This window comes from Plectropomus leopardus, chromosome 11, assembly GCF_026936395.1.
Source record: "Plectropomus leopardus strain MGB_pleo_1.0 chromosome 11, ASM2693639v1, whole genome shotgun sequence".
NCBI lineage: Eukaryota > Metazoa > Chordata > Actinopteri > Perciformes > Serranidae > Plectropomus > Plectropomus leopardus.
Genome location: NC_142186.1, coordinates 12,160,709 through 12,173,724, shown reverse-complemented (window position 1 = coordinate 12,173,724; position 13,016 = coordinate 12,160,709). Strand labels below are relative to the sequence as shown.

Below are 13,016 nucleotides of genomic sequence, written 5' to 3'. Positions count from 1 at the left end.
TTTGAATATGATCCTCTCTTCTTTATACATAAATATTAGATAATGCACCAGTTGGTCAGAGGTCAGTGGCAACTACAAGTATTGGTATCCTAAAATTAAAGACAATGCTTTTTTTTTAGGTTGCACTTTAGTTGGAGGTAAAGCTTTGACTTTGACAGTACAACACTAAACAGGTTCAGTTGCAAGCTAAGTCTCAGTTTCACTAACTTTTTGTTACAGCTGCCGTCAAGCTCCAAACCAACATCACTACTTTGCTCTTATTGTAGTCACCCAAAACATAACAAATCATCACAACTCCATATCTAATGTACAGAGAACCAGTCCAACAGAGGGTAAAGTCTCACTCACTGGGTGCATGTAATCCTCTGTAATACATCCACCATTGCCTGACATCTACATTCAGTTTCGTTTCAGGAAGTCCCCGTCCCTATGACCAACAGTCCACCTTCTGGTATTCAAGCCATAAAATACTGACAGAAAACTTCAGATTGAGCAAAAAGTAGATTCTACAGAATGTCTGAAAGATATTCAAAGGTAATGTACAATATAAATTAACATCTAAATCTAGATTTTCTGACTAGTTTGCCAACTGGTAAGGCATCCCTGCCAACCTGGACCCTCACCAGTATGCTTTCAGAACCAACAGAGGATGCCATATCTACTGCTCTTCACTCAGTCTTCACTCACCTGGAGAATATGAACAGCTACATCAGGATGATGTTTGTTGACTCACCATGCAGGTTAAAAAAACACAGAAAAGGCTCTACTTCGTATGGAAACTTAGAAAGGCTAAATTCCACAGTAAGATCCTGGTTAACTTCTATAGAGGAGCAATAGAAAGCATACTGACTGGAAACATTACAGCCCAGGACAAGAAGGCTCTACAGCGGATGATTAAAACTGCCCAGAACATCACTGGTTCCCATCTACAGAGCATCAGTGACCTCGGTGACGTGAGGTGTCTGCACAGAGCCCAAAGGATACTGAAAGACAGCAGCACCCCAGCCACAGTCTGTTCACCCTGCTGCCATCTGGAAAAAGATACAAAAGTATCCGCTGCCGAACCACCAGACTACAGAGCAGCTTCTTAAATCAGGCTGTGAGACTCCTCAACTCCTCCTTCGACGCCAAAAGATGTAGCAGGATTTAGGGACTGATTTCAAATTAATTTTCTTTCTTAAACTATGTTTAAGTAAAAGATTACAAATAAATTTACCTTCTACCTTCTTCTATCATGTAAGGCATGAGTTTAATAACCCATGTACAAAATGATCCTCAACAAGAAGAGAACTGAGGTTAGCACTCAGTTCTCTGTAGTATGACGATCTTTTCTATCTCTTTGTCGACGGACTATCTGGTCTCTTATCTTCACGAAAGAGTATTATGCAAACTCCTAGTAAAGCAACAATGAAATAAAGCACTGACTGTCATTTAAACGACATAGAAAAACCCAATCTTTACACCTTCTTCTACAGTGCAAAACTTTTTTTTGGTGCATGGTTACAGTGTTGAGCATTGGGTTAAGTTAAGGGCCTTGACAGAAGGATTACTTATTCACAAGCTGCAGCAAGAAAACACGGCCTTATAGCCACAGAACAAATCTAACAAATCAAAAACTGATCCTTTATCAACATAGCATTCAATATGTCCCATCACGGTAATTGTATAATGTCAGTAGCAAAAACATCATCTTAATTAGGTCATTATTTGTGCAGAGCAACACACTAACTCAACTCCTTTCCCCTACCATCTTCAGCATATCATTTCAGCACAATAATGAGTGCTTCAACCAGCCACGCTCAGGCACGAGGGATTGTACGTAATGTGAGCGCAGCACCAAGTGAGAGGGATGGGGAAAAAAAACTTCACAGAGCAAAGAGAATACATAGATCAATGGGGAGACACACTAATCAGGTCCATCACGGGGATGTCGATTCTTTTTCATGTTAAAAATTCATTGTCGCTTTTGTCGTGTTCCCTTCTGAATTTCTGCCTTAATTAATTAAAAGCATTAATAAATTCAGGGCCTCTTTAATCTCTATCAAGGCTTCTATTTATAATTACCCCGGGAGGGGAAAGAAAAGCAGGAAAAAAATAGTTGCCTGTCATTGTGTTCACCTTCTTATTTACTTCAGCTGATGATACACCTGAGCAAAAAAACACATCAACATACATTCAGAGAAGGGTGGGAAAAACAAGGAACAACAGGAAAAAAAGCTTCAGGTGTTGCCATATGGAAATGAGCATCTTTCAGATCAAGTTGCTGGAAAAGAGTGTGGGAAAGTTTGTGCTGCATCTTTGTTGACAAAGTTTAACAAAAGGTAAGAAAACACAAGGTAAGGAGGCTTGTTTTTTCCTTTTCCATGATTTTTGTTTTGGAGAGAATTAATTGTGTAAGAGCTGACGTTCTACTAGCGTACATTTTAGGGCCTAGAGGCACAGCAAAGACTGTGTCATGGAATTATCATTTTCTGGCACCACATAACATAGTCCCACATTGTGGGGAAATCCACCACTTGGAAAAAACAAAAGTGTGACTAAAACACAAAGAACAACGTTGCTATTTAGAGGTTTGGGTCGGATCAGCAAAAACCCATCAGAATTTGAGCCATTTGCTTTTGTCTCGTAGCAAGAATTAGTTGTGCTTTTCCTCCTCCTCTCTGAATGGAAGGATTAGTTCCATGTGAATTCAGAAAGTCTCAGCAAAATACTCTGGTTTCTTGTTTTGGAAATTGTTAACCCTACATTGGACGCAGCCAAAACAGCATTTGCTTTTCAAAGCTTTTAAATTGAAAAGACATTGTCACTCAGTGTCCACTTAATTAGGTACACCTGTTTAATCTAATGCAGTCCAACACAGCTTCCCTCCTATGACATCTATTTTTATGATGCCTATAGCATTCAGTTTTTGTTGGCTGTCAGAGGTGTTAATTAAATAACATGTTCTAGCATTTAAGTCATAGTTAGTGATGTTGATTTACTGAACTGTATTTATCAAGAGGTACTTCTAATATTCTGCCCATCCTTATGTACGTAAAAGAAAAGGACAAACAGAATCTAGGGATGTCAGCTTTGGTTAACTTTGTTTTCATTAGCCACACAGAACTGGTAACTAAGCGGTTTATCAGTGAGAAAAGAAAAAAAGAACACAAAATGACTAAAATACAAGAGGCCTTTCCTCTTAGTTGCTGTATTGACTCAGTGTGTGCTTTAGCACTGCATTTTTAAGTGCTTTCCATTTAGAGTTGGTAAAGTTTTAATGTTTTGTAATGTAAATATTTTGTCTTTTCTCTTATTTTCTATTGGCCTTGCTGATAGACAACAGCTGCCACATGCCGTTTGGACTCAATGGTGGCTGGCTTCAAATTATTGGCACTATTTATTAGCTATAATTTGAATTTTCATAATATTAATAATAAAAATGTCCCATTATCGGCCAATAATTTATCTACCCCATATTATATCGTCCATCCATACTCAAAACTGTAAGTAACAGCTAACCATCTTGCTAAAAAATAAAAAATTGTAGCTATTGCGGCTTATGTTATTGTGACCTGCTTGATAGCACAGTGACTAAATGTCATGTTATTTTAGATGCATCGACTGAAAACTGATGTTTCAAAAAGGTCTGACTTATGTTTTCGTGTCCTATTTACCCACCCACCCTGGTAAAATGCCTTAAATAATTTGGTCTGTGGTTAACACAAGCTAAAGATACTGAGACATTTTGTTCTGCAACATAAAATATGTCCGCTTAAACTCGATTTTGGAACTTTTAAGGTTTTACTCGTCTTAAAAAAGGTGCTAACAAGTGGCTCAAGTGTTTGTCGGGGACGTTAGACGTCATCACACCGGACACAGAAACTCATTAAACCCACTTGTCCGCTTCCTAGTGGTTTCTATCTACATGACATTAAGCATGCACTTTAACATTTACATACATTAATTTCTCTGCAGTCCGATTATAAACATTAGTAGATACGCATCCTAAACAAAACAATCATACATCCTCATCAAGACCACTGACTCTGCTCAGCCACCTCCCTGACATTAGCTTTGTTGTGTATTCACTGGCTGTATAATACAGCAGCCTCTACCACAGACGCTTGAGCCAACATGTCAATAAACAAACACCTCAGTGTACACGAGGAAGGAAGTCACTGTGAACTGAAAAAAATGCAGACTCAAAGTATTTACAATTCGATTTTAACCAGATTCTTTATCACACTGCATACTAATGATCAAAATATTCTAAACTCACACGCAGCAGTGCACACCTCAAAACCACAGGTTTTTCTCTACCTATCTTCATCATCACTGACCACAAGCATTGCGAGGACAAAGCAGGACTAAGATGCAGGAAAAAAGTGAAACAGGAGATAATGAGCAGGGTGCTATTGAAGTTAACATTTTCTGTGAAACCTTTCTGCTGAATAGAACCATGTTTATTATAAAATACCCATAGGATTAGTTCATAGTCATTACATTAGTGCTGTAGTGCAGGTTTATATTAGTTAAATGGAAACCAGGTTAAAAGATGAAGGTGCGTTTGAGTAGTGAAGTACAGCCTGCACACGAAATCATCATTCTAATTGCCACTGAATGTCAAATTACAATGTTTCATTGGGTCAAATTAAGAGCATGTACTCAGCAGGTCAATATTTGCAAACTGAATCACCTGGTATGGATCATCTGATATTTAGTTTAGTTTAGTTCAGTTTATTTCAGTCATTTTGCAACTTATATTCCTCAAATAGACACAAGAAAAAAAAATAAACAATATACTTTTGAAGCAGTGACATACCAAATCAAGTTTTTCTGACCAAAAAAGTGTAGGCTAAAGCTGTAGCATATTGCACACTTGCATATATTTGGCTTATACTGTTCTCTTTACATTTATACAATGCAAATGCACGTCATGTACTTAAAATAGGAATTCTATTATCTTACGTTCTCATTAAAATTATATACTATATTCATAATCATTAGGCACGAGTAAAAACTGCCAATCTCTTACTAGATAAATATACAGTAGATATAAATACAGGTTTGGGCAATAATATTAGCATGTCCATAATATTGTTAAGCATCTTCCACTGGACTCATATCACAATGAAATGATCATACCATGTCATAATTTAACATAATTCTTTTTTCAAACTAACAATTCCATGTAATAAAAAACTGACAAAGTTTGTCAGTGAAGGTTATGTCCTACATGGTTGGTCAGAGGTAGTTTGATGACACTATACACCATCTTGAGTCTCTGTTACATGACTTTCCTTCCTTTTGCCAAATTATGGTAAATCAGACAAATTTCGCTATTAATACCTTAATGTGCACTTCAAACATCATCCAGCCCTGGTGTGTCACATTTCAATATTTAAACTAAATAATTAAAAATGATTTCCAACATTCCAGCTGGATCTTATATAATATTCTTCCATGTACGGAAAATGTCTAATTAATTCTAGATTCAATAAGGTAACTTGGGGTGTCGTCATTTGATGTTCTATTAAGATGTGAGGAAAGCTTCCGTGTGCAGACTTTACTTCAGCCCTGAGCCTTGAGCAGCACGCCTCACATGCTGTGACAGTGGGTCAGTTTTGTAAAGTGAACTGGTCTAATAAATAACTGCAAGTGTCTATTTCAGTTTGGGAAAACATCACACCCACAACACACCAAATTAAGGTAAGCAATGGCCATCTCTTGTATTACTGCTATTACTATAAGAGAGATTGGTCAGTAATAATGCAAAAGTTTAAAACTGACATTATACTACAAAAGCTGGAAACTAACACATGCACGATAGAAATATTTATTTAAAAAAAAAAGAAAAAAGAAAAAAAAAACAGGCCCAGCATCTGAAAGCATGTTTAAGCACAGTTTGAAATCCACTATTAAAAATTGTTTCTAACCCTCTCAAACCCACCTCCTTCAATTTACCACCACAACTGCACAAATCAAAAATTAAATTAATCTCAAATCAAGTTCTGTCAAATCTCAAGATTTAAAAGACATATTATTCTGGATATCTTCAAAAATGTATTTAGGCCATTATACCATTGACAACATGAAAATGCCTGTGGATTAGCCAGTAACAGATTTTGTACCACCACAGAGTTAACTGTCTTTTATAGTGTTGATTTTGAAACAGTCAACTCCACTTCATGAAAAGTAAAAGTGCACATTTAGTTTTAGAAATGTATGGCTGTTGAGTAAAGAAACAAGACAAGGAAAACTTCACCTGAAAGACTACATCAGACAGGGAACCATAAAAAGTCCTGGCTGCTTACCTTAAACTCAAAGCCCTGGATTAGGCAATCAGACAACCAAAGAAAATTAGATGATCTTAGTACTTCTAATAGTATTCCTGCATATTTCTGTCAAAAAACTCACACTAGAACAGCCACAGTTACTAACATCTACAGTATTTACACATCTGCACTTGGTCACAAGCTTTTTTTCCCCCATTTGAATAGCTGGCCGATTGAATTACAGCTATTCAAACAGGGAAAAAAAACTTGTTACCTTGCCTTTGAGTCTAAGTGAACAATATATGGTCATTTCAACCATTATCAGTAAACCGAGGCAGCCCCACCGAGATAAATACAGTAGCAACACACTTCTGCTCAAATACTGACTACGACCATCTTGTATAAAAAGGCAACAAATACAGAGAGTAGAAACAATGTCTCTAAAGCTTTTCCATTTGCAACCCCAAATAAAATATCCATGCAATGAATAGCATGTTTGTTGTGCGTTGGTTTAGTTTTTCAACTACACTGTTATTGTAAGACGTTTGTTATTTCGCCAACTCCATCGTAGTAGATGCATTACCACACTGACAAGTCTTAAAAACAACAGAGGTTTTCACTGGAGGTATTATAACGTGTCATATCAGGAGAAGCACCCCATAACAATAATCATGGCTCTGGTCATTTGGACCCTACTGCGTCATGCAGATAGCCAGAATTCAAAATAGCACTAAGGTAATCCATGGCTAATACACTTGTGCTTTTTAGCTCAGTATGCAGCCTTAAACGTGTTTGAAAGTGTAGCTCTTTTGCGGATTACGTTGCAGACACGCGATAATGCTAATCTTTTTTGCAATGTTGGTATTCATATTCCTGGTTAACAATATAATTAATCATTTGTCTATTATAATGAAGACCTGGTGCCAGGCTTTTTACATTGCACGTAAAGTTTAGCAATAGCCGCTACTGAATGGTCCATAAGCTAACGTTAGACCTAGCTAACTTTCACGACAGTGGGCTACTAACGTTACTGTAAACAAATTTTCTAAAACATGTAAACGAAGACGACAGGTCGAAATAAATTAATGTCAATAATATTAAAGAAACAAGCCACTTACAGAAGTTATTATTAGCACAGGTGAGAGGAAAGTTTCCTCTCCACCGTCTTTTCCCAAGATGTGTTAGCTCTCCGATTACAGGTTGCGTTCAGTATTTGTTGGAGTGTGGGAGATTTGGGCTGCATTCAGGTTCAATGGGAAATTTTTAAAGGAATGTTTTATTCTGCCATGGACTACGGGGACCTAAAGGATGTTTTCAAACATTTGTCAGCTATCAATCTGGTTATAACCCAACCCCCTACCTAGTAAACCACAGCTCTGCAATTTATTCTCAGAAGCAATATGTAGCTATATGTTATTTATGTTCCTCATTTTTGTGTTCTGCATATGTGTATGTCACTTATTGTTGTACTTTTGTATTTGCTAAATCTTTTGTTCGTATTTCTTTGCAGGTCTATATAACTCAGCAGTGTTTTCCATTAATAACAGAGACTATGGCGGCCGCCATAGTGTCAGTGGAGCTGGACTGTTAATTAAGAGCCATATTAAAACACCATTGGGTTAATTAAAGCGTAGCAACGGCAGGGACGCGCAGCAGAACGCAAGGCGCATTAAAAGTGAAATTAAACCGTTCATTCTCTTACAAAAATCTGCAAATACCTCCTCTCATCTATCGATCTGATCAGCTGTGGACGTATCAACAGATCAATTATCCACCTCTCAAGTGACATTCAGCTGCCAAGGAGATAAAAAAGAACAACGTCTGTTGCGCTGCATTCAGGGACCCGCAAAAACGTCAGATATTAGAGTGACACCACAGGCGCAGTTATATAGTTATATATACAGTATATATTCTGAACACCTTTTCACGGATTTAGGATGAGCTGATTTTTAAAATTGCACTACAGTTTAATTATGTTGCTGAATTTTAACAGCAGTCTTGTCACTGAAGCAAAACTTCTGGCACTGTGACAACACTAGTTATACTTAACAGCCGATTAATTTATCTGAGCATATGAAGCAACATCAACAGCATGTGTGATCACATAACTTGTTGATGTTGTGCCATTTTACTGCCATTAAATTCAAATTACCGACATTAAAATGCCCTCTGTTTATAACCCACAGGTTTGAGCCGATGTGTTGTGGTAATGCTGAATATTTTGGTATGGATTCACTTCTGTTTGTGCAACAATGATTTCACTAGTACAGAGAAAAAGCTTAGACTGCAAATTCCTTACCATGCATCTGGAGAGAACAAAATACGGATTCAAAGTCACAGCAATGTCAGGAATGGCTCGATAATTGCTCAAACATAAGGCATTATATTTTGAGGCTTTTTTAAACATTTTTGCGGCAAGAGCAATATATGTGAGATCATCAAGTGATGTGGAGTCAACCAGCATGGTGACAAACCTTTCATAAGCCTGACCTTGAAAACAGCATTATGCAACATAATCTTTTAAGTATCTAAAGTGATTCAGCTGCTAAAGTATCAACAATGAATCAGCTCTTGAATTATTCCACTTCATTGCCACTCTTTGCTATACATCCTCCATTGTATTAGCATGTGACCTCAGTCCACTTTCACTGTAGTCGAGCCACACAAATGAGCCAGGAGGATTCATTTTGGCACAGTCTTTTTGAGTGTTTCACGGAGAAATGCTGGACCCCACACTCACCTTTGATGGAGCATGCTTGTAAGTACAAGTGGATAATCAGACACTAAGATGTCCTTTCAAAAAAAAAAAAAAAGAAGCTTTTGACAGGTTTGAAAGCTGATGTGTGTATCAGCTCAGACGTGAGATAATCTTCTCATAGTACCCAGCACACTTATCAGCAAAGAGTGGGTTTATTTTGAGCAATTTGGTTTGACAAGGAAAAAGGGAAACCTTTGTGCCGTTTTCTTTGGAAATCCAAACAAAAAATGATTCTTTCAAGAGGGTTTCATTTGAGAAAGCAAGAGATAGAACTTCCCAAGAATGCAGTAGTCCAGATTCTGTTTAAGTCAGACACTATTAATGTCCTTATTTTTTATGGCCAAGCAACAAAGCATTTGTCACTGTAATGACTGACTTTCAGGCCACATGGTTAAACCACTTGACAAGGTTTGAGGGTTTGATTGAGATCATGTTGGTGATTTGAGGACTTTTAATAAAAAGCATCAGAATTATATCTGGATTAAAATCTGTTATATTCCACAATAAACTCCAAGAATGATGTTCGCTGAGAAAATGTCTGTAACTTAACCTTAGCCTTCAGTTTTATTTCGGTATCTGCACTGTGTACTTTGATCAGTTTCAGGTCCATCCCTAACGATATCTTACATGCGGGTTCGGTACAATGGGCTTATACTGCAAAAATCATGGAATTTCCTCTCGCCATGGGTATCAATTTTTCGTTATCAAATTCAATTATCGAACAGCACGCAGCTGCATAGAGTGAATTCACTGTCCCGTAAAAAATCAAACACAGCAAGAGCCAAATCATTCTGCTAGAGACAGATACTGAGGAGAGGGAGAAATGTAAAAACAAACATAGACGAATCTTCCCACTCCACTTGAATTTGAGGCTTTTGTGAGAATGCAGAGAGCACACTGAGTAAACAGCTATTTGTCTGTTCAGTGACAAAAGTAAACAAGTGAAAGTCTTTGTGTTTGATTTCCATGTTTTTTCTCTCTCTCTCTCTGTCTACCTCTGTGTCCTCCAGTGAAGCATTTGAATAAAGAATGGCTACTGAGCTGACCCATGGATCACTGAAGCCAGCACAGCGTGCTCATTCAGAAATAAATGCCTGGGATTCTTTTTAGAGCTGTCGGGTTGATGGGTTTCTCAGCTCTGGGAATCCAAACCCAACTACAGTGTGTTTCATGGAAGAAGTAGTTTGGGGCTTTTTTGTACTGTGGTGTTTGAACAAAATCATGTAGTATTTTTCCTTTTGCTGCTTAAAAAATACACACACACACACACACACACACACACACACACACACACATATTGTATATATATATATTTATACATGCACAACTCTCCAGAGTATCAAATATTGCAATCATACTTAGAAATAAATATGTTACATTGAAAATGTGTGTGAGTTTAATGTCCAAAAAGCATCTTCTGAAGCCAAAACACAAAATGAGCTTTGTGACACTCTGCAAACAAACCCATGTCAAAAAAAGAGTGGAAACAGTGCAATCCACACACACACACACACACACACACACACACACACACACACACACACACACACACACACACTACTGCTGACTTGCCTGAAAAGAACAAACAGTCTTTGTCATGTGTACATTATAGATGAACCCTCGATCAGAAGTGATCATTGAAGGCTCCCGTCCTTTTTACTTCCTGTCCCTGCCTGCCAGCCTTTAAAAACAGCCTTCAAGGTGCGTGACTCCGGGGCCACTTCCTTACCTTGTCCTGAAGTTAGCTGGGTGTGGGTGCCCGTCATACAAAGATAAAAAGTCATATTCCTCCTCCACTGCGAATGATTGAAAAACTATATGAATCCTGCTCCCCTCCTCAGCAACAATCACCCAGGTACAGTTTGCTCCATTTGGATATCCATATGGAAACCCGGGGCTTTCTATCGTCCCATTCCTCCCTTTTAAAGTGCCTCCGCAAGTATGGATAAAACCTGTAAAGAGAAGAAAACACACAGACATTATCAGATGCACAGTGAGTGAGTATGACTCAGTTGAAGAAACAAGAAAAAAAGGAATAAATTGTACAGAAAATGTACTTAATTTTGCCTGCTGCATACATCCAAGCAGCAATAAATAAACAGAATGGCTTTAAAACTTTCCAACAGGCTTGTACAGATGCTATTCCAAGTAACATTTTTATTGTAACAACTGTGTGCACCCTGTAAAGTCCAGGTGCAATATTTCTTCAACTGAGAACAAATTGTTTGTAAAATCCACATTGTTCTCAGCTGGCAGAAGCTGTGAGGGAAATCTGGCAACCGGCTGAACAAGAGCCAAGTTTTGTGTTTCCATTTATGCTTTCACTTCAAATTAAAAAAAGGGAATAGGCTGCAACAACTACTGCTTTCATTATAGAGGAGAAATGCATAATTGAGGACTACAGTGATGTTTTTCAATGTTATATCGAACAAAAAGCTAGTGATGTATCATTACTGCCCACTTCTTCCCAGTGGGTCAGAGAGCCCCAGAGACAAGCGAAAAGCAAGGTCTTCCAATTTGGTGCCACAAGCCCTTAACACTCTGTTTCACAGCCCACACAACATATATCTTTGCACCTTCCTGCACTGGCTTGCTAAAAAATCAATACCCATGACATATGAGGTTAAGCATTATACTATCATTCTCAAACTGCAATGATCTGATTGCTTGGGTAACCTTTAATGTAAATGAGCAAATGTGCCACAGCAGAGTTACTCAAACACAAACATAATGTGTCTCACTCATGCAGACGTTTACAATAGGCTACCGCTTTTTCTAACACAATCACACCTATTCATCCACACCCAGGATACTCCCACACTTCCACAAACGATGTCTGAACACGCCTCCATACACACTGTATCACACCAGGAAAAAAAACGGGAAAAAATGTGCCATTTTATTTGAGGCTATCTTGCATGTTGTCTAATGAAATGCAAACTTAATTAAGATGCATGGTTTACGCACCCACAATTTACTCCTAGTGTAATTAGTTTTTCACACTAGGTAGGTAAAGGATGTTTTGCATAGTGTTGGCCATACACACGCACTGCAGTATGTGGAGCAAAGCAAAACACACAGATCACTTGGCGGCCATGTAACTGAAATAGCCTGTAACTAGAAAAAAACAGGGGCAATTTTTCCTTATAATGTGCACGCTTCTTATAAATTGATGTTAGCAAACAAAATGTTAAACTCTGAAACAAACTGACAATTAATTTCCTTCTTGTCAAGCTGTTTCATTATATTTGGACAAAGCCTCCCAGCTGTTTATATTTCATAAAAAAACAACTCTGTTATCACAAATATGATAATTCTCTGGAACATTTTTCCTATAATCTTTACATCTTGTAATACCTTCAGGATATTATCCTCACAGGGGTCCCGACCCACAGTCTCTGGCAGTACAGTGTATCTCCACCTATTGTCCAGATAACTGACCTACCCCCAGGACCAGTACACTCCTCCCATGTCCAGTGATCAAGTGGCCTGACCTTCTTAGATACAGTTATGGATCGGGTATACATCACACTTATACAGGTTTATGATGTTGTGTCTGGTGATGAGCTGCTGCTCCAAATACAGTGAGGGAAAATTCTCGCCAAGGTTTGCTGCATGCCTAAGTTGCAATTATCCCCACCAGCATTGAGCAAACAAGGTGATCATGGCAAATTTGTAGCATTGATGTGCCGCCTACAGGTTCAGCATGATCCAACCTGTGACACGGTGCATTATTGCTGCTTTCAAGTGCTTTCAGGAATATCATATTTACCAGCTCTCTTCACGGCTTTCTTCACTGATCCAACAAAGTTGTCAGTAAAACTCTAAGTGTGGATAAGTAATTGCCATGTGACAGCTGTATTATTTGTTGCTTGGTGGTCTGTATATAAGGGTTTGTCATGTGTTTCTATTTTTACTAAGCTTATCCCTCAAGTTGTCACACATTCTTGAATTTAATGACCTGAAATAAAGCCTCCCTGTAAGATGTCAGCTCCTTTTTG

The 13,016-nt window shown here is 38.1% G+C and overlaps 1 protein-coding gene across 2 annotated transcripts in view; it reads right to left on the bottom strand.

Moving 5' to 3' along the window:
• The window catches only part of LOC121945336 (CUB and sushi domain-containing protein 3-like), a 235,458-nt gene that overhangs the window by 206,904 nt on the left and 15,538 nt on the right, over positions 1-13,016 (bottom strand). For both annotated transcript variants that reach the window (XM_088084026.1, XM_088084027.1), the window contains exon 2: positions 10,745-10,967. In XM_088084026.1, the coding sequence (XP_087940152.1) occupies positions 10,745-10,967 (223 nt within the window). The remainder of the gene's footprint in view (positions 1-10,744; positions 10,968-13,016) is intronic.